The sequence below is a fragment of the Pteropus alecto genome, unplaced genomic scaffold (genome assembly GCF_000325575.1).
Source record: "Pteropus alecto unplaced genomic scaffold, ASM32557v1 scaffold79, whole genome shotgun sequence".
In the NCBI taxonomy this organism is placed as follows: domain Eukaryota; kingdom Metazoa; phylum Chordata; class Mammalia; order Chiroptera; family Pteropodidae; genus Pteropus; species Pteropus alecto.
The window spans coordinates 14,197,025-14,224,098 of NW_006494612.1; the positions used below are offsets into that span (position 1 = coordinate 14,197,025).

Below are 27,074 nucleotides of genomic sequence, written 5' to 3' on the forward strand. Positions count from 1 at the left end.
GTCACTCTGGAAAAGTTTCACAATTTCTTATAAAACTAAACATTCAACCCATCCACAAGGATCCTTATTCATCTGATTAGGGGGAACCACTCATCTAGTCTCCTATAATTTACTGCTAGCATGTTATATAAATGGAATGATACTCTGGGACCTTTTAGGATTGGCTTTTTTAACCCCACAAACTTTCCTGGAGATTCATTCAATTTGTGTGTACCAACAGTTTACTTTTTTATTAATGACATGGATTTACCTGGATTAAGCCTTCACCCTGTTTCCAGTTTGGATTATTACAAAAAGTTATGAACATTAATATACAGATTTTTGTGTTAACATTATTTTTCTGGATAAATACCCAAGAGTTTTCTGGACATTGTCTTGTGTATAATATTGGAGAAACTCAGACCATTTCAAATGAATTATTAAATAAAATGTACTAAAACGTGATATGCATATGGAATAGAACATCTTATTATATTTTTTTTTAGTAAGGGATTTATTTACATATGTGGAGAGAGATTCAAAGCATCATTTGGCAACTTAGAAAAAAATGCCTGGAAGACACAGCAGGTATAAAGTATCTATCAAGTGAAATAAAAATATTCTTGAAACTAAACTGGTCCACCAATAAATTCTTTACAAGGAGAACACCACTTTAATTACCTTTGATGTCCATCTTCAGGAGTTACTTACAAAGGACCCAAGAGGGTAAATATCACCTTTAAATTAATTACTCAGGACAGAAAATGGTCAGGTAGGTCTGCATATTTCAGCCATGTAAATTTGAGTTGATAATACCACACATTTTCTCTAAATTCATTTATTTAGAGATAAAACACAGTCATTCAAATCACAGAACACAATATCAACACGTAAAATAAAGTTGGGAAATTAAGTTGAATTGTTACATTTCATGTATATTAATAAATATCGTAAAAGAAGCAAGTGTATATTTTAAGATTAAGACACTAAGGACACATACAAGTAACTAAGAGTTTCTAAGTTAAATGTCATAGTGTTTGATTTTCAGTTTGAAAGATTATAACGAATACATTTTAGTGAAACAGCAGCAAATACAAAAGCATTTTGAACTGTATAGTGTACTATAAGCAGTTTATTCTATAGCATTCCATCGTTCTGCTGGCCTAAGTTTATAGGTAGAAGGTAAGCTGGACATCAGTAATCCACATCACATAAATTATCCATCATTTCCGAGGTATAAAATCTAATATGCATATATTCTGAATAAAAATTATTCTTGAATGCCAGAAAGAACGTAGGCTATTTCTGGCAGACTTTGGACTTCTCAGTTTTGCCACTAATTAGCTCTCTGAGTCATTTAAGTCTGTGCTTCTGTTGCTTTATTTTTAAAGAGAGGACTGGACTAGATTTTGTCCATCTACTGAAGCTTCATATTTTGCAGTTTTTGTCCTATCAAAAGTTTATCACCTTTGATTTTCAAAACAAACATTCAAAGTGATTTTCAACAACTTCCTTATACTTCATGATTATCAAAATCTTTGTCTAAATTATTCAGAGTTCCTAGCGTCTCCAGTGAACCTACATTTTTGCATGTGTTTATAATGACCAAAACCAAGTTCACTATGTTGGTACAGAAGGCCATCCCTAACTCAGGAAAGATTACTACCTAAGTATTCAATTTGGTACCCATCAACACCAATCTTGAGTTTCTTTCAAGGCTCTGTCTCAATCTCCAGCATAAACTACACCGTTATCTATGAAACACTCCTGTATAAGTTTCTTAACTTCGTATCGAGGGAAAAACTTACTTCCAACAACTGGCATTTAAGTGACTTATTTATACAATTTTTAAATAACCATGTTCTTTGCAGTTTCCTGTAGGACAAGGCATCAAGTATTTCAAAAGGCAGCCATACACTTTTATAATTTCTGAGATAGCTAAAGTTCTAACACAATTTAAAAATCAAATTGTCAAGCAGTTTTGTTTAACTATTATTTTCACAGGTACACAGCAGATGATAAACCTAACAATGTCCACTTTTTCTAATACCATACTCATAAAACCTTTGTGATTCGGTCTAACACACATAACAAAGCGCTTGGCAAGAATATAATGGATAAAATGGCAAGCGGTAAATCTAATTCATGCCATAACAGGAAAGTTTCACGGCAAGCACACTCATACAACTTTACAAAACTTGGAAATACTGTTAATTTCAAATAAGCAATGATCAAAGTGGGACTTTCATGCCAGCCATCCCAGTCAGTCAAAATCACGATTTGTAAGAACAAGTGGTGCCACCAGTGTCCAAACATAAAGTACGATGCCAATCCAACTAGAAGAGATTTTCACCCAGACAGCTGTCCACTGACTTTTCATCTCACGAGAAGGCTCATACCTAAAATTTAAGGAAAATCAAAAGAGGGGTTGAGTTATCAGCCATCAAGCTACTAAGCTTCATTACTTCAGAAGTATGCTTTGTATAGAGCAGATATATAGCTGCTGACTCATCTGTTGCCTTGCTTTCTGTACTGCTTTAGTAGCTAATGTGAAGGTAAAAATCAGTAATTTTCTTTAAAGGAGTAAAGGATAGAGGCCTCTGAAGTAGCTCTTTGACACAATACTCAGAGGCTCTTTACGTATTTTTGGCTTAGTAGTTATGAGATAGCAGAGAAATTGAGTGTGACCTCTGGATAAATAAGATATTCTAACATAAAAGACTTATTAATCCTACTTTATAAAGAATATAATCTATTCAAAGCATATCTGGGGATCCATTCCCCTACCCTCGCCTTCTCAAATTTAAAAGACTGTGAAGGAAATACATCCCCAATTTGACTGATTTTTATGTAAGTGAAACAAACCCAAAATATTTTTAATCTAAAGTCTTAACATTTACTATTACTTGAGAGCTAAAGCTGTAAATTACTACTGAGAACTATGTGGATTCTTATAGCTTTATAAGCTGTAGTGTAGGAATTTTAAAAAATGTGTATTTTTCAATAATAAATGCCAGTAAAGGCTGCTCAAAGAAATGAGGCAAAGAGTAATCTTTTTTCTACATCTTTTGCTGGTATTCAAAGTCTCCTTACAAGTTGTTAAAGATATTATGAATTAATAATTATTAAAAACAGAACTTCCCAACCCATACATAAAACCTTTCAGTAATCATTTGGACAAAATTAGAATTTTCAAGAATAATAACTGCTACTTTCCTCTAACCAGAAAAAAAGATTTATGGATTAGTTTTGAAATGATAAAAAAAGCATAAAAGAGTTCTAAGGATCCATCTACACTAATGTATTCACACTTCAATTCTGAAACCTTCAAAGCTTTTAATGACAAAATTTGAACAAAACAGAAGAGGTATCTTTTACTGTATTTTGTCAAGAACTGGTTACAGTATTTAAAAAATAAGGAAAAATTAACTGTTGGATCAACTATCAACATGTATTTTTGTAAGAAATGTCAGTTTCATGAAAATTTCCATTTTAATCTCTTTTAAGAGAGATCTGGAAATATTTCAATGTTTGTTATTGCAAAAGCAAGAAAGTAAAGCCTCCATTTCTCACAATGATCTCACTATTCACTTAGCTGTAAATTTTGAAATACACTGGGAGGATAAAAACACCATGCTTTGCAATGGAATTACAAAAAAGCCATCAGATTTTCCACATGCAGTTTTCATAAAACAGTACCTGTACCAGTTGGTAAGGGTCATCATGATATAAAGGGAAGCCAGGAAAAGCATGAAGTGAAAAAAGGAATAACTGTAAGTGACACCATCCTTTTCATTATCTACAGCTCGGTGCACATCATCTCCCTCCTCCAGTGATCCATCACTTCTGGCTCCACCATCTTCTATCAGTGTTGATTCATCACTTGTTAGAGTCAGTTTATTAACCTGACTATTGTTTGAAGTACGGATACTGCATGAAAGACAGTTTAGGAAGGGAGAAGAAAAAAGACATTTAAAAAAATGTTTCATGAGTTAATAGCTAGACTTCTTGTTTAAAAAAAAATGGTAAATTTTCTTACCTAGAATATAACACACACAATAAAAAGAGGATTAGTCCTATAATTCCTTGAGCATGCCACCACTGAACAGACTGTCCCTCCTTTGAGACAGTGGTTGTTGTATTGTACCCAATTATGCTTAGTAGACTTGGGTTGCAATTTGTTTCTGTAATATAAATTAAGGTCAAATTAAAATGTTAGACTAGTATAAAAAATTTATTTTTCAAAGTATTTAATGATAGGTTTTTTAAAACTCCTTATACCCTTACCAATTCAAAAAAATTTTGCTCGAAAAGGGCACAAGTACAACAAAAAAATACTTTAAGACAACTTGTATTTATATTAACAATGAGACCTTTTAAACTTTTTAGTGCTAATTTTACAGAAGTGCTTGAAAAAGTTAAATAATTTTATTTTCAACCTCTTGCAGGAGTTGAGAGAGAAGCATTAATAACCTAATGCTTATTCAGTTTCTTAACTCTTGTAAGAAAGAAAGATGGGGATTGGTAAAGTATTCACTAAAGTGTCCAAAATATGTTTCCCCTTTCCACAAAGCTGGATATGTCAATCACCAACCTATTAATGAAAATTATTATCTTAAAGCCATAAGAATAATCTCTAAATCAAATTACTAATAATTTTTTTCTAACCACTCGCCTGGACAAAATAATGAATCTTCACTAATATACTAAACAAAAACACCTTTTTCTAACTAGTGATAAAACACCTACTGGGTTTGTAAACGCAATGAAGCGAGGTTCAGATACTATATTTTATAATTTTTTTAAGGAAAAGAGACCATTTTCTTTTCCAAAAACTAATTCCTCAACTAATTTGTTTCATCTCAAATGACATATTGGCTTCTATTCCCACGGAATTCAATGTAATTGGCCTATAGAGAGATTCATTAAAAAGCCCAATTACATTCACTTAAGTAGTCACAGGAAAAAAGAATAACTTATATGAAAAAGACTATACTGTTTACAAGTAAATCAACAAGCATGTGAACAGCTTTTACTTCTTTCTACCTATCATATATACACTGTGCAAATTAGGAATATTTCTTATAAGTTTCTTATAATTTTGTTAGTAAAAGAAACTAAGTTAAAAAAATATAGTAATACATCAATGACAACAATGGTATTATTTCCATATTCTTAATTTTTTCCTTTTTAGTTTTTGCTAAATTGAGGTAACATTAGTTCATAACTTTCAAGTGCACATTATAATTCAATACCTCTGTATACACCGTACTCACCACCAAAAGTCTAGTTTCCATCTGTCACCATACAATTGATCCTTTACCCATTTTGCCCTCCCTCTACCACCCCTTGCCCTCTGGTAGCCACTCATCTGTTGTCTGCCTCTGTGAGTTTGCTGTTCTTTTGTTTGTTTTTTATATTCCACATGAGTGAAATCATATGGTATGTCTTTCTTAGAGACAAATAGCTTAATTTCACAAAATGACCATCTTTGAAAAAAATAAAAGTTGCAGGATTGATTAAAAAGAAAAAAACTCAAGCAAACAAAACATACCTGGTTCATTGGTCATTGCAGACCATGTCAAATACATTGTGTACACTGTAATTACTGAAGATTGTAACAAACCAGATCTTGGTTGTGATTCCTACAAAAAATAATGAAACAATGGAGATAAATATTCTAACATGACTCGAGATGTAGGAAAACTTAGAATAATAGAAACTTCATAAAAACTAATGATATAAAAAGCATACTTGGATTTTTGGCAGTATAGACATTACAGAAGCACCAAGGCAGAGGAGCATGTTGACACTGATGAATGCTTTATTTTCTGAACAACTGGTTGGATGAGTATAATAAACAAAGAATAGTACAACAGCAACTAAAGACAGTAGATAATTCAAAGCTGTAGCTGATAACAAAGCTGTGAAAGAAACAGAATTGGACAATTAGATTTTATAACATATTAGGAAGTAGGAAGTAGGCGTAGGCCTTGTTTTAAAAGTAATCTTACTTTATTAAAAATATATTTAAACAACTAACATTGTCAGCATTATGCAGGCTATAAAAGCAGAGAAGAATTTTAATTCTGAACTTTATAGTCTTTACACATAGTTCACTATTATACACTTTCAAGTTAGCAACATACTGGTACGATTTTTATTAATAGTAATATCTATATTCAGAGTATGCAAAACATTCACATATGTTAACCACTGTTTTCAAGATACAGAAAAATAACTAGAATTATTTAATGTTTTTAAAGAAAAGTAAAGGCATTTGAAACAAAATTATTTTCATTGTTATGTTAAGCCCATAAAACAACTCAATTCGAATCTTTAAAAACTTGTTGGTATGCGAGAGTAAATCATGATTATTAAATAAGACAACCTAAGTTTCTTCTAAGTAAGTTTCAACATACAAAGTATATTTTAGTTTTTGTGCTAATGTGGACTCAATATACATATAGTTATGTATCTGCGTGTCACTGACAGGGGATCAATCCAACAGATACTTACTGAATGCCTACAAAGTTCCAGGCCCTGGGGATATAGCAGTGGATGAAACAGAAACTCTTGCATTAGATTTTGCACTAAAGATTGAGGTATTCTATATAAGTGAATTTTCCAAATGACCAAAGCTTATTTCTTTGAATACTAAACTTTCCTTATTTTAACCACTAAAATCAAATACTATAAACTAGTTGTGTAAGAGAAATATTAGGCTAGCAGATACACTGGATTTAGCTTTCGCTGTGATTTAAAATATTTTTAGCTGAAATTCAAATCATTTCATATAAAAATCTAGATTTAAGGCTACTTCTGAAAAAAAAAAATCAGAAAAATTAAGCAACACTGGGTTCACATTTCCACAAGGCAACTATTGGACGGAAGTGAGTACTAGCCATGCACTTTAGATAGGGTTTTCATGCTCTCCGATTCATCGTAATCCCTATTATTTTCACAAGGATTGAATATGAACTTAAACCTGGCTCTCTTCCCTCATTCCTGTTACACCTGTTTAAGCATCTGAATTTTCATGTTTTACAATATAACCATAGGACTCAAGCTCATCGTTAATAAATGAACATTAATTACATTCTAAGAATTCCCTTAATGTTACTAACACACATAAAGGCATCCTTTGAACTTAATAAAATATTCCAGAGCTGCTTTTTATATATTTTTTCTGTCTGTTCATGTTTATGAATTATACCGCTCTTTATCTATTTCTAGCAGTCCTAGTCCCTTTAAAATTTTACTTTTAACATACTGTAGGCTATGAAATTAGGCTTAAAATGTTCATACTTTGAGAATAGGCTTTGGAACATCTATTTTTGCAATTCGGGGTCTTTTGCAGTATGCCATGGTTCTTAGGTCTATGTTCCTAGCTGATGTGCCAAAAGCTCTCAGCAAGTTGTCAACACAATGTGAGACAATGCCACTCAAACTCCTAAAGTAAAACCTCTTCATAGAAAATTAACCCCATAAAAATTATGACTTCCCTAGTCTACATTTCTGCTCTCATCTTCAAAATTCGACTATCCTGAAGATGTTCTGTAAGACAAAAACTTACCTGCATACCAACATCTTGAGTTCCCTTCTTCCATTTTTTCAACCCATGATTCATTCCACGAATGAGCAAAATCAATAAGTAAGACTAGCTGTATGAGGATAAAGCAAAAGGCACCTGCCATGCCTACATAAAACCACACTGAAAGAAAAAACATATACATAAAAGTGAGTGGCTGGTTCAGTTTTTACTATTTCATTTTCACAATTCAATACACAAAAGGGAAAGTAAAATTTTATATAAACACTGATTCTGCCAACCAGGAGGGCGGGGGAAAAGTAGAGTTACTTACAGTTAGTTCCAGGAAATTGTTTCTTTATAAAATATCAATATCACACAATTTAAAAAAAAAGATTTCTTACCAGTTGTAAAAGTTCCTTCTGGAATGAAGAAAGCCCCAATAATAATTGCAACTGCTGCAGCAAATTTAAAAAACCAGAATCTAAAACAACAGAATGATTTTTTTATTAATAACATTCAACAAATAAGTTTCACATATAAAATATTTTAAAAGCATCTTAAAGAATAGGTAGCTACACTTTATGTAACTGTTCTATTGTTTCTGATGATATCCTGAAAATGAGAAGTGAAGACTACTATGTGAACTGTTTTAGGACAGTTTTAAGTAAGATATATGGGTCATTAATTCATTATAATAAAATGAAAATATCAGTTCTATTTCACAGATTTATTTTATATGAGTGTGATAATATATGAAAATGTAAGGTGAGCTGTATAATTACATAGGTTTCAAATATATGGTAAATACTCCATCCAAAACTCTAATAATAATTTAAAACAACCAGCTTTTAGGATATCAGCATCATGGCAGTATAAGACATCCCTACTTTCTGCCCTCCCTATATTTAACAAATAATTAGGCATCCATCCATAAAAGTGTCTCTGTGGGACTTGTGAGATCCAGCAGCAACTTGTCAAAAGACCTAGGAGGAGTCTTTCCCACCTGTGCATTTGGAAAGAGGCAGACAGACGTTGGTATGGGCTGCAAAACCAGCAAACTTGCCCAACGCCTCCCAGCCATGGTTGGGAAAACTTAGAGTGTGCCACCTTGGGTAAATAAGCACAGACGAGAGAATGTGTAGAAGTCCAGCCCTTCTGGGAAGAGATTCTAGCACACCATGTGTGAAAAAAGAAACAAGAAAAAAGATGAGTTTCAATGCAACAGATAGGGAAAAAGGAACTTTGCCAGTGCCACCCCTCTACCAAGGTGACTGTGTGGACACTACCTGGCAGCAACATCTCCTTTGAGGCTAAAGGAGAGCTGTGAGTGACTGGCTACTCCAGCTCTGCAGGACAATTCTAGAGAAACTCGTTTCTCTCCAGCAGCACCCAGAGCACACAGCACCTCCATGGAGAAAGAGGCAATAAGAATATCAAAGAGCATTAAAGGAACATAAAAAAAATAGTGCCTGCTGACTGTGCTCAGGACTTTAGCAGGAAGTCTGCCCATGAGCCTTTGGGAGAACCTTAGCCAAGGACCACTCTACAGGCTGTCGGGACCCCGAACACCCTGAGTACTAAATCCACACACCTCCCAACTCTCTGTGGCAAGTTCCTTGTGTACGCTCCCCTCAAAACAGTGAGAGCAGATTGATAATGAGAATGTTCTAAGAAAAAGAGGACATAATCTGTGGGCAAAGCAGAAACCACAAACTTGAGGTGTAGTGCCACCTCTGGAAAACAAGAGATTTCCAGTAGCCAGGCTGGTGGGTTTTAAGAACTAAGGACAGAAGCTTAAGAATTCTGCCACAAAAGGGAGCAGGAAATGTGGGTCAAGTGCATAAATATGAGGTCAGAGAGAACCCCAGATATAACAGGATCAATGAACAGTACCTCATCTGAAGGCAACTAGTAAAGATTTGAGATGTATGCTACGTCAAAGGAAAAAGTAGCAATGCAAAACTACAAAGAACATGAAGGATCAAAACATTTCACTGCCACAAGATAACAATAATTTTTCAATAACTGAACTCAATAGCACGGAATCTTGCAATCTAGCAGATAAAGAATTCAAAATTTAAGACCGAATCAGGAAGAAAATCTGAAGAGACCAATAAGAAGTTAGGATACTAAATCAGTAATTGAAAACCTCTCAAAACAGAAAAGTCCAGGACCAGATGGTTTCACTGGTGAATTCCACCAAACATTCAAAGAATCAATGCCAAAACTTTTCAAATTCTTCCAAAAAATTGAAGTGGAGGGGACATTTTCAAACTCATTTTACCAGGTCAGCATTACCCTGATGCCAAAGTCAAAAACTACAAGAAAACTACACACTAATTTCCCTAATGAATGTAGATGCAAACAACAACAACAAAAAGTTAACAAATTCAAAAACACATCAGAAGGATTATAGAACCATGACTAAGTGGAATTTATCCTTGAGATATAATGATGGTTCAATATACACATACCAGTAAATGTGATAATTGAGTGAAAAATAAAAATCACATGACTATTTCAATGGATGAGGAAAAAGTATTTCACAAAATACAATATACTTTCATGATAAAAACCCTCAAAAAATTAGGTATAACAGGAACATATCTCAAAATTTTAAAGGTCACATATACAATACCCACAGCTAATGTCATACTCAACAATGAAAGAATAAAAGCTTTTCCTTCACAATCAGGTACGAGTTCAAAGAGTTCTCACACTCACCACATAGTACTGGATGTCACAGCTAGAGCAATCAGGTAAGACAAAGAAATGAAGGGCATCCAAATTGGAAAGGAAAGAGTAAAAAAACTGTCATTATTTGCAAATGATACGATCTCATTTACAGAAAACCCTAAAGACTCAACCAAAAAACTGCTGGAACTAATCAACAAATTCAGTGAAGATACAAGATATAAAATCGACATACAGAAATCAGTTTAATTTCTATACACTAACAACAAAATATCTAAAAAAGGACTGACAGAACTATCCCAATTCACAACAGCATTATAACCAATAAAATACTAATAAATTCAGCCAAGAAAGTAAAAGATCTATACAATGAAAACTACAAGGCTGTGAAGAAAAGAACCTGGAGAATATACAAACAAATGGAAAGATATCCCGTGTTCACAGATCTGAAGATTAATGTTGTTAAAATGTCCATACTATCCATCTATAGATTTGATGTAATTCCTATAAAAATTCCAATGGCATTTTTCACAGAAATAGAAAAAACAATCCTAAAATTTGTATAAAACCACAAAAGACTCCAAACAGCCAAAGTAATCTTGAGAAGAATGAAGCTGGAGGTATCATGCTTACTAATTTCAAACAATCCTACAAAGCTATAGTAATCAAAACAGTATGGTATTGGCATAAAAACAGACATATAGACCAATGGAACAGAATAGAGAGCCTAGAAATAAACCTTTACAGATACATTTAACTAATATTTGACAAAGGAGTTAAGAACACTCAACAGGGAATGACAATCTCTCTAAAAGACAATCTTGGTAAAAGTGAATAGCCACAGACAGAAAAATGAAAATGGACTATCTTACACTACTCACAAAAATTAACTAGAACTGGAGTAAAGACTTGAACCTAAGACCTGACACCATAAAAGATACTAGGAAGATACTGATACTAGGAAGAAGAAACTGGAAAGAAGCTCCTTGACATCAGCAATGGCACTGAGTCTTTGGATAAAACAACAAAAGCACAACGACAAAAGTAATAAAACAAGTGGGACTACATCAAACTAAAAAGATTCTACACAGCAAAAGAAACAATAAAATGAATTTCCTACACAACAGAAAAAACAATGAATAAGAAGTTAATGTCAAATACATATAAAGAACTCTTATAACTCATTAAACAGTCCAATTAAAAAATGGTCAGATGAACTTTTTTCCCAGAGAAGAAATACAATGCCAATAGGTATATGAAAAGGTGCTCAGTATCACTAATGATGAGAGAAATATAAGTCGAAACCATTATGAGATATCTATCACCTAACATCTGTTGGAATGGCCATCATCAAGACAATAACAAGTGTTGGTAAGAATGTGGTAAAAAAAAAAAAAAAAAAGCCCTGTGCACTGTTAGTTGGAATGTAAACTAGTTCAGCCACTACGGAAAACAGTATGAAGATTCCTCAAAAAATTAAAAATAGTCCTACCATATGGTTCAGTAATTCTACTTCTAGGTATATATCCAAAGGAAATAAAAACAGGATACCGGAAAGATATCTGCACTTCCGTGTTCACTGAAGCATTATTCACAATAGGCAAGATATAAAAACAACCTGGGTGTTTGTCAATGGATGAATGGATAAATGAATTGTAATATATATACAACAGTAGATTATATAGCTATAAGAAGGAAATCCTTGCAACACGGGTGGACCCTTGAGGGCATTATGCTAAGTGAGATAAGCCAGACAAGACAGATACATACTAAATGATATCACTATATGTGGATTCTGAAAAAGCTGAACTTGTAAAACCACCACCATTCTTGGTGGTTACCAGGATCTGGGATTGGGTAAATTGGAAGATGTAGTTTAAGGGTACAAACTTGCAACCAGTAAGTCAATAAGTAAGTCCTAGAGATCTAAAGCACAACTTAGTGATAGATTATAAGCATCAATTATGTATTAGAGACTTCGAAGTTGCTAAAAGACTGGACCTTATTTGTCCTCACCGCAAAAATAAATAATGACATGATGTGATAAAGGTGTTAGCTAACATTATAACATTTAATCATACTGCAATACATAAACATTAAAAAGCTTTGTATCCCTTAAACCTATACAACTATACATCAATTATATCCTAATTTTTTAAAAAAGCACATGTAACAAAGATGGTTATAAGAGTTAGAGCTACATGCATATTACTTTGAAGAGTTCATATAGCTGTGATTGCCATTCTGTAATGCATTTTGAAAAGTGTTTAAAAACATATCTAATGAAGACGGTTATGCGTGCTAAAAAAAAATAAAGCCAATGACTAAAGAGATAAAATAAAATCAACCTGTTACAGCATATTTTTTCATTACTATTTATATTTCACTTGTTCATTCTTCCTGTCTTTGGTAGCGTATATTAATAAGCAATAGCAGAGACTCAAATTTTTTTTTTAATTTATGGGGTAGAGGAAGAGACAAAATTGAACACATTCAAATAGAGTATCAAAAATGGTGCTCTATATTGAGAGATTAATAACAGACTGTGAAGTTTCCTTCTAGGCTGTCCAATGCAATCAACCACTTAGAAAGCAACCGCTCTGTTTAGGAATAAAGTTTTTCATTTTGTCTGCATTGTAGGTCTAAGTAACCAAGTTCTGTTTTATGTAGTTAGACTGGTCTACCAAAAGCTAAAAGGAGAAAAAGGAATAGCTCAAATTACTAGTCACAGCTGTGGTAGACCGCTTCTTAGGACAAAAACATAAAACACTGTGCATCAGAGATTATACCACTAAATGATCCAAGGCTATTTAACATTTATGTTTCCAGTTTGACATTTTAAAGTAGACGTGAGGATTTTCTTACCATTGAGCATCATAAATAACAAAATAATTTGGCAAATTGTGTAAATTTATTTTACTTTAATGTTTCTTTAGACAGACTCAAAATTACTAAGAGGCTACCCAGACTTTTATAGTCATGTACCACATAACATTTTGGTCAATAACAAACCATATATACAATGGTGGCCCATTAAGATTACAACGGAGCTGAAGAATTCCTATCGCGTCGTGACACTGTAGCTGTGGTAATGTAATGCAACACGTTACTCATTTTTTTGTGATGATGCTGGTGTAAACAAACCTACTGTACTATCAGTCATATAAAAGTATAGCACATACAATTAGTACAGTACACAGTATCTAATGATGCTAAAAAGCAATTGTTAATGGTTTATGTATATACTTTTTTTCAAAACTTATTTTTTCAATTACAGTTAACAGTCAATACTAGATTAGTTTCAGGGTATGCTATACATTTTTTTTATTTTATTATTATTTTTTATTTTATTTTTTTCAGCCTAGACAGTGGTTTAATAGTAACGGTGTTTTAGAGAACTACATCTTGGATATGCTGAGACTGCATCCCACCTGCAGTGTGAAGAGTAAGCTATATGTCTACAGTGGCTTCAAGGTGCACCTAAAGAATGGAGCAGCCACAGCCCACATGCCATGTACGTGCCATTTTTACTAAAACTATGATGCTAAGGACAATGAAAGGGGATGTTTGAACTATGTTCTGATGAAGGAGAATGTGGCCACATTCACTAGTCGGGCAAGCACTTATTTCTTTTCCCCCTGAATCAAGAAAAAAAGATAACAGTGTACTCTTTTCAACTTACATAAAAGTTTTCTGTAAAACAGTATGCTGTTATGCCAGTGGCGGCCTCATACAGCTTGTGTTTACATCTCTTGACTGCATCATTTTTCTCTCGTATTTGATTTAATCTCGTGGTGTTTTATAAATACAGTGCAGCCTAAGTGTACAAGGGTTTATAAAGTCTACAGTAGTGTACACTAATGTCCTAGGCTTTCACATTCACTTGCTACTCACTCACTGACTCATCCAGAGCAACTTCCAGTCCTGCAAGCTCCATTCATGGGAAATGACCTATATAGAAGTACCATTTTTTAAATCTTTTATACTGTATTTTTACTGTACCTTTTCTATGTTTAGATACACAAATACTTAACACTGTGTTGGAGCCACCTACAATATTCAGTACAGTAACATGCTGTACAAGCTTGTAGCTTAGGAGCAATAAGCTATATTATATAGCCTAGCTGTGTAGTAGGCTATACCATCTAGATTTGTGCAGTGCACTTTGATGTTCTTAAATCAACAAAATCGCTTACCAACCCATTTCTCAAAACGTATCCCCATCATTACGCAGAACATGACCGTATTCAAAAACTTACCCATTGTGCACTGCAGCTCTAGGATCACTGCTGCTCTTCACTTTGATCATTAATAGAGAGAAGAGAAGATAGAACATAGCCAAGCCAAAGCACAAACGGTATACAGCTTTGTAGCCAACAAGAATGTTACAAGGGACGACACCTTTCTCATTCTCACAAAATCCAGGAATCTAGAATAACAAAACAAGAGTTTGTGATCTAGAATTTTTTCAAGTAAAAATGAAAATGCTGTGTAATCAAACAGTTTGAGTAAAGGTTTAAAACTTGAAGTCTGCTTTCGTTTATGCTGAATATGTAATCAAAGTTAAGTCTAGAACATTTTCATCAGATAGAAATTTAACTTTTCTCACTTAAGTGAGCGGATGATAAACTATAAATAACAATCCTAAACTAAATGTGACTTTCAGACTTAGTCTAAATTTTTAAAAATTTGCATTCTACTGTGATATACTAAATTATCTATAAAAGAGAAAAATAAAACCAATGAAAGTTTAAATAGTGATAAAATAACTAAGTCAGTTTTTAAATCCTAAAGAGAACAATGATGGCTTTTCAAAACCAATGCTACTTAAATTCATTTTGAGTTTTAGTCCCTTATTCTAGAAGTGTTACTTCTGATAATGAATGGATTTGGGTTAACAGAATAATTGGTGGTAGTGATTTTACTTTTTAACGTAGAATCCTGAAAAAGACTGATGACCACTTCAGAAAGTCACTTTAGAATCAGGATACGAAATTATAATTTTAAGTGAAAAAATGGGATTAGTCCTCCCTGAGAGCTACATACACTATTTGTACGTATGAGAATGAATGACTTCCTCTAGAAAATGTTAAAGAAAACCAATATGGTAAAATATACTTGTTAATTTGGCCTTTAAAATCAAGAACTTAAAATTATAGTTACACTAGTGAAGGAGCTACTCCCTTTTGTTAGTTTCTACACAGTCAATAAGCCCTTTCTTGGTCTCACTTAAATCCTTTCTGACCCAGTTGAAACCTTATGGCAATATGTACTTACCCATAATCACTTGCAACACATACTGGCTAGCACCCTTAATTATCCCACCCCCTTAGAGCAGCATACTACCTGGCCAATTACCATCATTAAGTTAATTCAGCCATCTATATTAATGAAGTTAAGCTGGTATAGTAACAACCCCAAAATATCAGTGGTTAAAAGAGCAAAGGTATATTTCTTGCTCATGAACATGTACATAATTGGTCCTGAGTAGTCAACTCAGGAATCCAGGCTGCTGGAGAAGCCATCATCTCAAATGATGCACAGGTTGTGACAGAAAAGGAGATACTACATCAGCAAGTAGAGGCTGATGTGTATCACTCACAACTCACTGACCAGTACTAGGGACACGGACCTATGTATCACAAGCACTCTAGGAAATGCAATTCTTTGGTGATCTTCAGAAAGCAGAGAAGCAGAAATATTTGGTGGTAAGAACTAACATCCACCAACTAAACTAATCATAAACATGGTCAAATGGATCTATGACAAAAATCAATAATCATTTATTGGCATGTCTTTGGCTTATACCAAGACTTAAACAACATTAACTGAGCATCCAGATATGCCATGTACAATGCTACCTACTTTGAAAATCATAATAATTTCATTTCCCAAACTCACCATTTTTCTTTATCTCAAGGCCAACTCCAAACAGACAACTGTAGAAGTTCTCTGACATACATACTCTCTCTAAACCTCAAATTTTCTATTCATCTTGCTTTGGAGGACAGCTAACTTCTCTATCCCTTCTCCTAATCATTCTCTCTCTCTTCCCCCCTCCCCACTCTATTCCTCCCTCCTTTCCTCCCTCTCTCTAACACTAAACATACACACAAACATGCGCATGTGTGCACGCGCACACGTCCTGCAGTACCCCTAAGTCAACATTTTACGAACTAAATAAATTGGATTTTCCTCATTTCCTTTTACAATCTGACTTCCTGAAAAATATTTTTTAAATAAAACACCTTATTTTTTTTCTGGATTACCATGTTTCCTTCTGGTTGTCTAAGACCAGAGCCTTTTCATTATTTAAAATTCTATCACTGCCAATATTTAAATCTAGATTCAGTCCAAAAATCTATTTCAAGCCCTTGATACACTCCTTGACTACACCATTGCAGCAGCCTCTACAATTAACTGCTTGACTTCTAAATTATCAGATTGCTCTTCCTAAAGCATATGTACTCTAGTCCAAAAAGCTTTGTCTCCATGCTGCTTCCTATTTTTTAATTTCTGAATATAACAATTCTACTCAATCTCAGAATGTCCCTTTTTCCATGAAACCCCCAGAGATTCTGACATTTATTTGGTTAGAATTACTTATTCCTTCTTAATACCACAGCATATTTTCTGTACCACCATCACAGAATTTAATAAGCTGCCTTACATTGTCTTTCCTAAAAGATGATTAGCTACTAAAACTGGGATTACATATTATCTTACTTCGTACATTATTCTGTTTCTAATACACAAAAATCATTTTCATGCATATGCACACTGTATGTTCAGTTAATCATTAAAAAACACTAACCTTATTCAGCTGTTCTTCCATTCCTGGTATTAACATTACACAAGCTACACACACTCCAACAAGCAAGAAAAGTGCATAGATCAACCTAGTCACAGTGGAGTTGTTTCCACTAGGACAGCATCGGCACAGCAAACACGGGGCACTGCCGCACAAACATGGTATCTGTGAAAAGAATATTAAAAACCAGTATAGTTTAAAATGATAACAGTGAACATCTTCATTCTATCCATTCAAAAATGAGAAAGAAAACTGAAGTTAAAATTTTTATTATGAAGGGGTAAAAGTTATATGATTCACATACATTATCTCTAAATTATGAAACTTAGTAACTTCTGGGTAAAGATGAAGCTAAATCAAACATTAAAATGCTTGTCTCTGTATCAAGCAAAATGAGTAAAATCAGTTAAAAGAAAGGGAAAAAAATCAGCAGCAACTATAGTTGAGTTAAAAAAAAAAGAAACAGAATATTCATTGTCATAAGTCCATCTCTAGCACCTGCACATTAGCCCCAGAAATTATACTAGTGAATTCACAAAATTCTCAAATACTCCAGAAGAAAACAAGTGAATTGGTATCCATATCTTTTCCCTCTTAGGACTTGGTGGTAATGGTAACTGAAAATTACTTCTAGAATTAGGCAAAATAAGATAAGTGAAAACTAGGGCCAGCTAACTTTCTCCAATAGAACTCCACATAAAGTCAGGCCAAGTTCGAGTACCAGTGACTAGACTTAGCCTACTACCTTAATCAATGGAAAAAAATAAATGAAACATGGTTTTCATACAATTAACAATAGGCAATACAGGATGGTAATTTCTAGGAGAGCGAACAATGTGAGCCCTATGACGGGCCCATCATTCTGCCTGGGGAATTTCCAGTACAAGAAGTGCGATCCAGGCAGAGGTCAACAGTCTACTTGGGCTGAGACAAAGTTGGGAGTTCAGGAAGTGAAAGTAGCTTCACTGGGCAGAATCCTAGAGAGGAGAAAGCTACAGAGTGAGTGCTAGAGATCTGCAATCTTCAAGTTGAGTCTTCAGGAGAGCAATGACCAGTGCATACATTTGAAAAAAATTACCCAGGAGGAGGGAGGAGTTGGTATTCCCACCAACTAGAGTGAAAAATCCTTGTAATCCATGAGGCATTGAATAGAGTTATAAAGTTATTACTCAGGAAAAAAATCAGCCATAAGATTAAAGGCCATTCCAGTGTCACTTAACGAAGCCTAAAAGCAAACACCAAAAAGATCCAATTCTCTTCAAATAACTCACCTATGTCCAAGAACAAAGCCTAAGAATATGTTTTTAAAATACAAGTATATCCAGCACCTTTGTCAAGTATTGACTAATGATATTTATGTGGGCCTATTTCTAGGCTCTCTATTCCGTTCCACTGGTCTATTTGTCTATTCTTTTGCCAATACCACAGTCTTGATTCCCACTGCAGCTTTGTCAATCCTCCAACTTTGTTCTGCAATATTGTGTTGGCTATTCTGGGTCTTTTGTCTTTCCATATAAACTTTAGAATCAGTGTGTCAATAGCCACACAATAACTTGCTAGGATTTTGATTGAGATTGCACTGAACCTACAGATGTTTGAGACACTGATAGCCTAACAATATCAAGTCTTCTTAATCCATGAACACAGAATATCTATCCTTTTACTTAGCTCTTTGACTTTGTTCATCAGTTTTGTAGTTTTCCTCCTATCAATCTTGTATTTACTTTGTTAAATGTATACCTAAGTATTTTGGGTTTTTTTAGATGCTAATGTAAATAATATCACGTTTTTAATTTCAAATTCCATTTCTTAATTGCTGGTCTATAAGAAAGTGACTTACTTTTGTAAGTGACTTACTTATTTCCTAGTAACTGCAACCTTGCTGTATCTGCTTACTAATTCCAGAAGTTTTTTCTCAAACCTTTTTTATTTTTTACATAGATGATAATGTCATCTGCGAAACAAAAGACCATTTTATTTCTTCCTTCCCACTCTGTATACCTTTTATTTCCTTTTCTTACTGCATTAGCTAGAACTTCCAGGATAATGTTGAAAAGGAGTGGTGCGAGGAAACATTCTTGCCCTGTATCTAATTTTAGTGAGAAAGCTTTGAGTTTCTCACCATTAAGTATGATGTTATGTTAATATTCTTTATCAAGCTGAGGAAGTTCCCTCTACTCCTAGTTAACTGTTTTTATCATGAATGAGTTAAATTTTGTCGAAGAATGCATTTTCTACCATCTACTGATGTGATCATGTGATTTTTTTTTAAAGGCTGTTGATGTGATGGATTACATAACTGATTTTTGATTGGTAAACCAGCTTTGCATACCTATGAATGTTTATAGTAGTTTTATTCATAACTGCTCAAATTTTAAAGCAACTGAGATTTCTTTCAGTAGGTGAATGGACAAATGAACTATGGTACATCCAAGCAATGGAATACTATTGAGTGCTTTTAAAAAAAAAAAAAAAAAAAAAAAAGGGCAGGCATTATCAAGCCATGAAAAGACCTGGAGGAATCTTAAAAGGATATTTCTAAATAAAAGAAGCCAATCTGCAATGACTACATACTATATGATTCTGGAAAAGGCAAAAAGATCAGGGGTTGGGAGTGGGTAGAGGGATGAATGGGCAAGGCAAGTTGGATTTTTAAGGTAGTGAAATTATTCTGCATGCTCCTATAATGGTGGATACATATTTTATACATTTGTCCAAACCCATAGACTCACTACCCAACACCAAAAGTAAACTCTAACTTAAACTATAGACTTTAGATGATTATGATGTGTCAATGTAGGCTGATTAATTTTAACAAACATACCACCTTGGTGGAGAATGTTGATAATCAGGGAGGTTATGGTATGTGGGAATATATAGGAAATCTGTGTAGCTTCCTCTCAATATTTCTGTTAATTTAAAATTACTCTTTAAAAAGTCTTTTAAAAAGTATATATAAAGTATGTATAAAAACACATTGTGATCAGGTGGGGCTTAGCAGAGGAAAGCAAGTCTGGTTAAGCTTCTGAAAATCAACCAATGCAATTTATCATATTAACAGACTGGAAAAAAAAAAAAAAAAACCATGGTCATTTCAATGGGTGCAGAAAAATCATTTGACAAAATTCAATTTCCATAATAAAACAAATAAAAAAAAGTTCTGTAAACAGGAAATAGAATATCCTCAAAAAATCTATAGCTGCTATCCATACTTCATGGTGAAAGTCTAAATGATTTCCCCTAAGATCTATAGCAAGACAAGGATATCTGCTCTCACCACTTGTATTAAAACGTCACATTGGAGGTCCTAGCCAATATAACAAGGCAAGACAAATAAAGAAAAGGTATAACACTGGAAAAGAAGAAAAAAAAAATGTCTCCATTCATACATAATTGTCTACATGGAAAATCCCAAAGAAATTAAAAAATGCTACTATAATTACAAGTGAGTTTAATAAGGTCATAGGATACAAGGTCAATGTACACACATCATATGCCTTCATACTAGCATAAAACGACTGAAAACTTAACTAACCAAATAAGCTAAGTATAAATCTAACAAAATGTATACTACATCTCTAATGATGAAAATTAGAAAACATCGATATAAATTAAACCCTTAAACAAATGGAATGATAAACTAGGCTTACATTGTGATGTCAATTATTTCCAAACTGACCTACAGATTCAATCCAATTCCAATCCCAGCAGGTATTTGGTAGAAATAAACCAGCTGCTTCTAAAATTTATATGAGAAGGCAAAGGAACCAGAATACCCCAATTTTGAAAAGGAATGGTTAGAAGACTCATACTACCTACTTGAAAACTACTTTTAATTTAAAAGTGACTTTTAATCAAAATAGGATTGGTCTGGGCAAAAGTATGGACACATAAATAGAACAGAGTTCAGAAACAGACTTATACAAATATAGTAAAAGGATTTTTGGTAAGTGTCAAAGCAAATGAACATAGGAAGGATAATCTTTTTAACAAATAGTGCTGAAATTATTTATTTTAAAAAAATTACCTTAAGATTTCTTAGATACAATATGAAAAGCACGACCCACAAAAAGAAAATGATAAATTGGGCCTCACCAATATTAAGAACTACTTCTCTTTGAAAGCGGAGAATGAAAAGACAAGCCACACTTTAAAAATATATACATATTTGCAAATCAGATAGCTGAAAAACCATTTGTATGCAGAATATAAGGAATTTTCAAAACTTACTAAGAACACAACCAAAACGAAAAATGGCCAAAATATTTGAACACTTCGAAAAAGAAAATATATGGACAGCAAATAAGCACATGAAAAAGTGCTCAATATCATTAATTAGGGAAATGCAAACTAAAACCCTGAGATACCACTACATGCATATTAGAATGGCTAAAATAAAACTGATAATACTAAGCACTGACAAGGATGTAAAGTAACTATCAGTCTCTTTGCTGGTGAGAATGAAAAACAGTATAGCCTTATTGGAAACCAGTTGGGCAGTTTCTTATGTCAAACACACACTTATCCTTTCATTCAGAAATTCCAGTGCTAGATATTTACCTAAGTGAAATAAGAACTAATAGTTACACAAAAAACTTTTATAGGGATTCTTACAGCTCTCTTATCACCAAAATCTAGAAATGCCCCTTAACTGGTTAGTGGATCATTAATGTGTGGTATCTAAGCAATGAAATATCATGCTACAATAAAAAGAAATAAAGCACAATGTAAATGAATCTCAAATGAATTACACTAATTAAAAAAAGCCAGACTCAAAAGACCATCTGCTGTATGATTCTATTTACATTATATCTTGGAAAGGCAGAACTTGGATAGAAAAAACTGGTTGACAAAGATGGGGACGGCAGAATTTTTTATGGTGATAACTATTCTGTAGTGGTTACACAACTACACGATTTGTCAAAACTCACAGAACTGTATACTACGAAGCATTAATTTTATGTAAATTCTATTAACTAAGAAATGAAAAGAAAATAAATAAAAAGTAATACGGAAGGAAAAATAAAGACAATATAATAACATAAAGGTAACTGGTGCTCTTGAAAGAGAGAATCCTCTAAATAAAACAAAGAAAAAATGACAAAGATATAACAAAAGCTTCCTTAGATGAAGAAATAATCTGTATTTTCCAAAGAACACTATTTTCCAGAAGAAAAACAATGATAAAAGATTTAAAATCAGACATATTTATTTGGTTAATTAATTTCAAAGATAAGTAAAAGCTCTTCAGATACAGGATGATAAAAGATTTAAAATCAGACATACTTGGTTAATTAATTTCAAAGATAAGTAAAAGCTCTTCAGGCAAAAGAAACAAGTCAACTGCACAGGAGATCTGTTGAGAGGGTTTGGATACCACGGTGTTTTAACAGAACACAATCCATAGAAATCACTACAAAGTTCTGAAGGAAATGGTATACAGCTAACCCTTGAACTATACAGGTTTGAAGTGTGTGGGTTCACTCATATGCAGATTTTTACAAATAAATACCTAAACTTTTCGATCTGCACTTGGGAGTCCAAGGATGTGATGAACTGACTGTATGCATTGATCTATACCATTTTATATAAGGGACCTGAACATCCATGGATTTTGGTATCCATGGGAGTCCTGGAACCAAGCCCCTGTGGAAACCAAAGGTAGTTACATTTGGGGGAGTCAAAATTTAGATTTTCAACTGCTTGGGAGTCAGTGTCCCTAACTCCCTTTCACTTTCAAGGATCAACTATACTATTGTACCAATCCACAATATCTCTCAAGAATTTGTAAGTTTTAAACATGAAAGAATTTAGATATTTCAGCATCTGCGAACTGTTTTTGAAAAATCTATTAAATGACACAATTAGGAGATGGCATTAAAATTTTTAAAAATTTGAGAGAAGACATGGTAAAAAGGAATGCTTTGAGCTTTCCACTTAAGTGGAGGGTTTATTAAAACAGAATGCTGGGCCCTAGTCAGTGTTTCCAATAAGTTTCCTAGTGTACTGATGCTACCAAGTCCAGGGAATACATTTTAACAATGACTAGTTTAGTTCAAAGACTAAGCAACTACGGAAATTATAATGGCCACATATAAAAAATAATACCAAAGAAATTCTACTTAAAGATGGCAGACTGAACATATGAATTTATTCATATTCCCTTCAGAAACACCAGTAAAATGAAAAAGGAAATTTTAAAAGAAGAAATAAAAAGTCAAAAGAACAGATTATATTTGGAAGACAGAGTATAATAACTGACTTATCAGAACAAGAAAGTTGAATGATAACCCATCAAAGGAAAAAATTAAGAAGCAATAAAATTTACAGCAGAATCTCCAAACAAATCAAGAAGGAATCGGTGGCACAAGATACCTCCATAAGTGAGGCAGAAAGGTAGAGATGAAAACAGGATTGGTTAAATGTCTTTTTAAAGAGCAATTAAGACTCCAGGTTTTATTCCATTTTTCACTCTGGACAAATGAAGAGGATAAAGCAGGATTTCTCGACTCTGGCAATATTGATATTTTGGGCCAAAGAATAGTTGTTGGGGTATTGTCCTGTGCACTATAGAAAGTTTAGCAGTATCTTAGGCCTCTACCCACTAGATGCTATTAGCACTTCTTACCTCAAATTACAACACTGCAAAATGTCTACAATCATTTCCAAATAAATGTCCCTTGAGGGGCAAAACAGTGCCCAGTTGAGAACCACACCATAGAAACACTGCCTTAGAAAAATATTTTTAAGAAACTCTCCTAATGAAGAAATGTTTACTTACCATTCAGAAATTCCTTTACTTTTATTACTTTTTGTTAAACTAAGGAAAAATTAGACTTAATGTTTTGTCTAAAAAACATGTCTAGCATGCTACCATTCCTAATAAAGTATTTCAATCTATTCATTCATCCATTTGTATGTATGCATTGGAAGAGAAAGAAGTCTATTGGTAGTGAGATTTTTTTAGTGACATTTTAACTTTGTACTATGCATTGCCTGACTATTCACAGCAACTGTGAATCATTTCTACAAAAACAAGCCTAAAAAATAAAAGTACTAAAAAATAAAAATCTAGCAGAAGCTGGCACAAAATAGACAGTAACAACTTGCTGTTTCTTATTAACTACTTAACTACATTAAATGTCTTGGGCAAAAAATAATAGTTATTGTATACAAGGTCCAGTCATCTAAAAAAATCAATTCTAGTCACTAACATCATCACTGAGACTGGGGTGGGGAAAAGTGTTTAAGCAGGCATACATTGCTGGTAATATAGGTAACCGATTAAGCAAGAGGTCCAAAGATATTTGGTAGTGTTTAAAGAAAATACCAAAGAGATTGTCATGCATGACACCAAAGATTATGAATAATCTAATTCTAGGCCACTTAATAGCAAAAAGATCAAAATGAAATAAAAAATTTAACATTCCAATCTCTATGCAGTAGTATCACATGTAATTTTTCTCTTATACTTTTTCTATAGTTCAGAAGTTTTCTACATTTGCTTTATAAATTAGAAAAAATTTTACAAAAATTGATTAAGTCTAAAGAAACTTGAGCAAAGGAAAAATGAGGTTTATTTGTTTTAATTCTGGCTTAACTAATCTAATTTAATGATTTGAATACTTTTGAAAATTTGAATATATTTTTAATTCATCAAAACCTCTAAAGCATACTAACTGTCAGGACTGTGGAAGAAATGGATTTCTATATCACAAGGCAAATTTCCCTTCTACTGCTGTGGAACTGTACTAAAATCAAGCAATTCAGGAATAAAGAGTCAGAGGCACCAGGAAGAAAAGGGAAAAAGGTGACCTGAATTGCATACTACAGAATCCATTCTTAGACTGGCCACAATATCTAGAAACGTGAATAACTCTGGCCACCTAGCCTCTCTATCTGCCAGAGATCTAATTACTAGAAGGAAACTGCCTCTTTACTACTTTTCCAATGTACCTTGACATTAAGTGACTAATAGGCAGTGACAACTGTATCACAGTTTGGTAGTCAACAAAGGTAGAGAACTAAGTCGGAAAAACATTAATAGAAATATCATTTTTCCCATATTGTTCCCTAAAGTTAATTTCTTTCTGATTTAAAACATATACATATTGGAAAAAAAAATCCTTAAAGTTTTTTTTATAAACTATAATTGTCCTTGAGGCAAAAAGTTTGCTTATCAATGATCTGGAGATGAGAAAACACATACCCTTCCTTTTAAATCTTTACTGCATACAAAGAACATGTGCACTTGCTAACTGGACAAAATCCGACTTTATGAATCAAATTACACTATATCTCCTCCCCAACAATGAAAACAATCTTATAATAATCATTTATTATTTTGTAATACTTTAGTATAATAAATTTACTTTTGCATAAAAAAACTCAATACATTCAGGTAGATTCTCTAATTTCTTGAGATAAAAATATAATACGTTTCCCTGTCCATCTACGTGAAATATAATCAAGAAAAAAACCTCGGTTGGCGTAACAAGTCCACGTATTATTTTACTAAAATTTAGCATTTATAGTTCAAGCCATATCAAGAAATTGGTATGTAAAGACAAGGTATGTAAAATAACCAAAATGCTGACGAATGTATATAATGCAGTCATTTGGGAAGTCAGACATGCAATTGTTAGAAGTGGAATTTAGAATTCAAAGATTAAAGAAATATAATTTGAATCCAAATATCTCATCCCAAATTACAAATAACTTTATTAACTATTATGTCAATGTTTTGTCTATTTTTATTTGGAGGTGTGTGGTTATCTTAAAGTTTATCTGTACTATCTAAATCAAGAAATGTTGCCACTTTAATGAAAAATACTTTCACTCTAACAACATTATCAAAATGCAATGTACACATGATTAAACATGAAATTTCAAATTACACAAGAATACGTATGTCAAAACAAGATATTTAATACCGCAAAATTGACCAGCTTTTCCAGATACATAAATTACTTGAAGTACTGTATGGTAATTCCTCATACATTAAGGACCCAGTCGAAGCATAGGGCTATTCATTTCAAAAGGATATTGCTACATATGACTACATCAATATTACTGCCAGGCTGTCCCAAATAACGGGCACTTAATTGTAGTCTGCGCGACAGAACAAAGAGGCCGACATGCCACTAGGGATGACAGTGCTGCAGTCTGGGGTCGCTGGGGAAGAGATGACGAGAAGAGATGCAGTATTCCGTAAAAGGAAAGGGCCTACAACCTTTGTAGAGAGAGCCTACGCAGACACAAGAGCGGGTGGTGGGGGAAAGGACCTGGGAAAATGAGAAGCAGCTTTCACGGAAGACGGGTGGGGGCAGGAGACTACCAGCTTGCTTCTTCACTTCTACCACTGGAGTCATCCTCCCACCGCCACTGCTCCTCAAGGCCACCCGCTCAGTTTTTAGCAAGACTCAGAGCCCCGAAGCTAAGTTGAAGTGACCACGGGAGATAAGAAGAAATAGAGACGGAAGGCATCCCTCGCTGGGTGGGGTGCCACCTTCCCGCCGGGGCTCACCCAGCCCCACTCAAGTCCCTTTGTTTTCCGCCTCCCACGCTAGTACCCCGAAGGCTAACAAAAACCACCTTACCCAGCTCGCCATGGAGCACAGGCCCAAAACACTCCCCATCTCCAAAACGTCGCAGGAGAGGCAGAAGCCAACAAAATGGAGACAGCGCCACTCTCGCCTTTTGAGACTTATTTACGATTTACGAGCCACTTCCGGCGCAGAGCCGACCCCGCCCTTCATGCGTCACTTCCTCTGAGGCCTGGGCGGAGTGGAGGAAGCCGTGGAGCTGAGAATGCACATGCGCAACCGTGGAGAGTGTTTCGCTGTAATGCAGGGCTGACCGTAGTTTGCCAAATTAAGAAAACGATGTGAGAAAAACCCACCTTATTTTTTACTTGAATTTGAGTATCGGTAGAGGATAGAGCTGAGGTGATGGTTCATGCTTTGCCCTCCGTCAGAGAATCCTCTCTTTTGTGAGATTGCCTTTTCGATGTTCATCCATCGTACCTCCTCTTCTCTTTTCCTACTTTTGCGTCTC

General features: G+C 33.9%; 1 protein-coding gene across 1 annotated transcript; it reads right to left on the minus strand.

Moving 5' to 3' along the window:
• Window positions 1-203: 203 nt before the first annotated feature.
• On the minus strand, window positions 204-26,783 carry SERINC1 (serine incorporator 1). The gene is made up of 10 exons (XM_006926133.3): window positions 26,618-26,783; window positions 17,022-17,183; window positions 14,467-14,636; window positions 7,915-7,994; window positions 7,556-7,693; window positions 5,734-5,903; window positions 5,534-5,624; window positions 4,019-4,163; window positions 3,679-3,909; window positions 204-2,378 (listed from the first exon to the last, which is right to left on the minus strand). The coding sequence occupies exons 1-10, from the start codon at window positions 26,654-26,656 to the stop codon at window positions 2,243-2,245; spliced, it is 1,362 nt and encodes a 453-aa protein (XP_006926195.1). The 5' UTR covers window positions 26,657-26,783; the 3' UTR covers window positions 204-2,242.
• Between the last annotated feature and the right edge of the window lie 291 nt (window positions 26,784-27,074).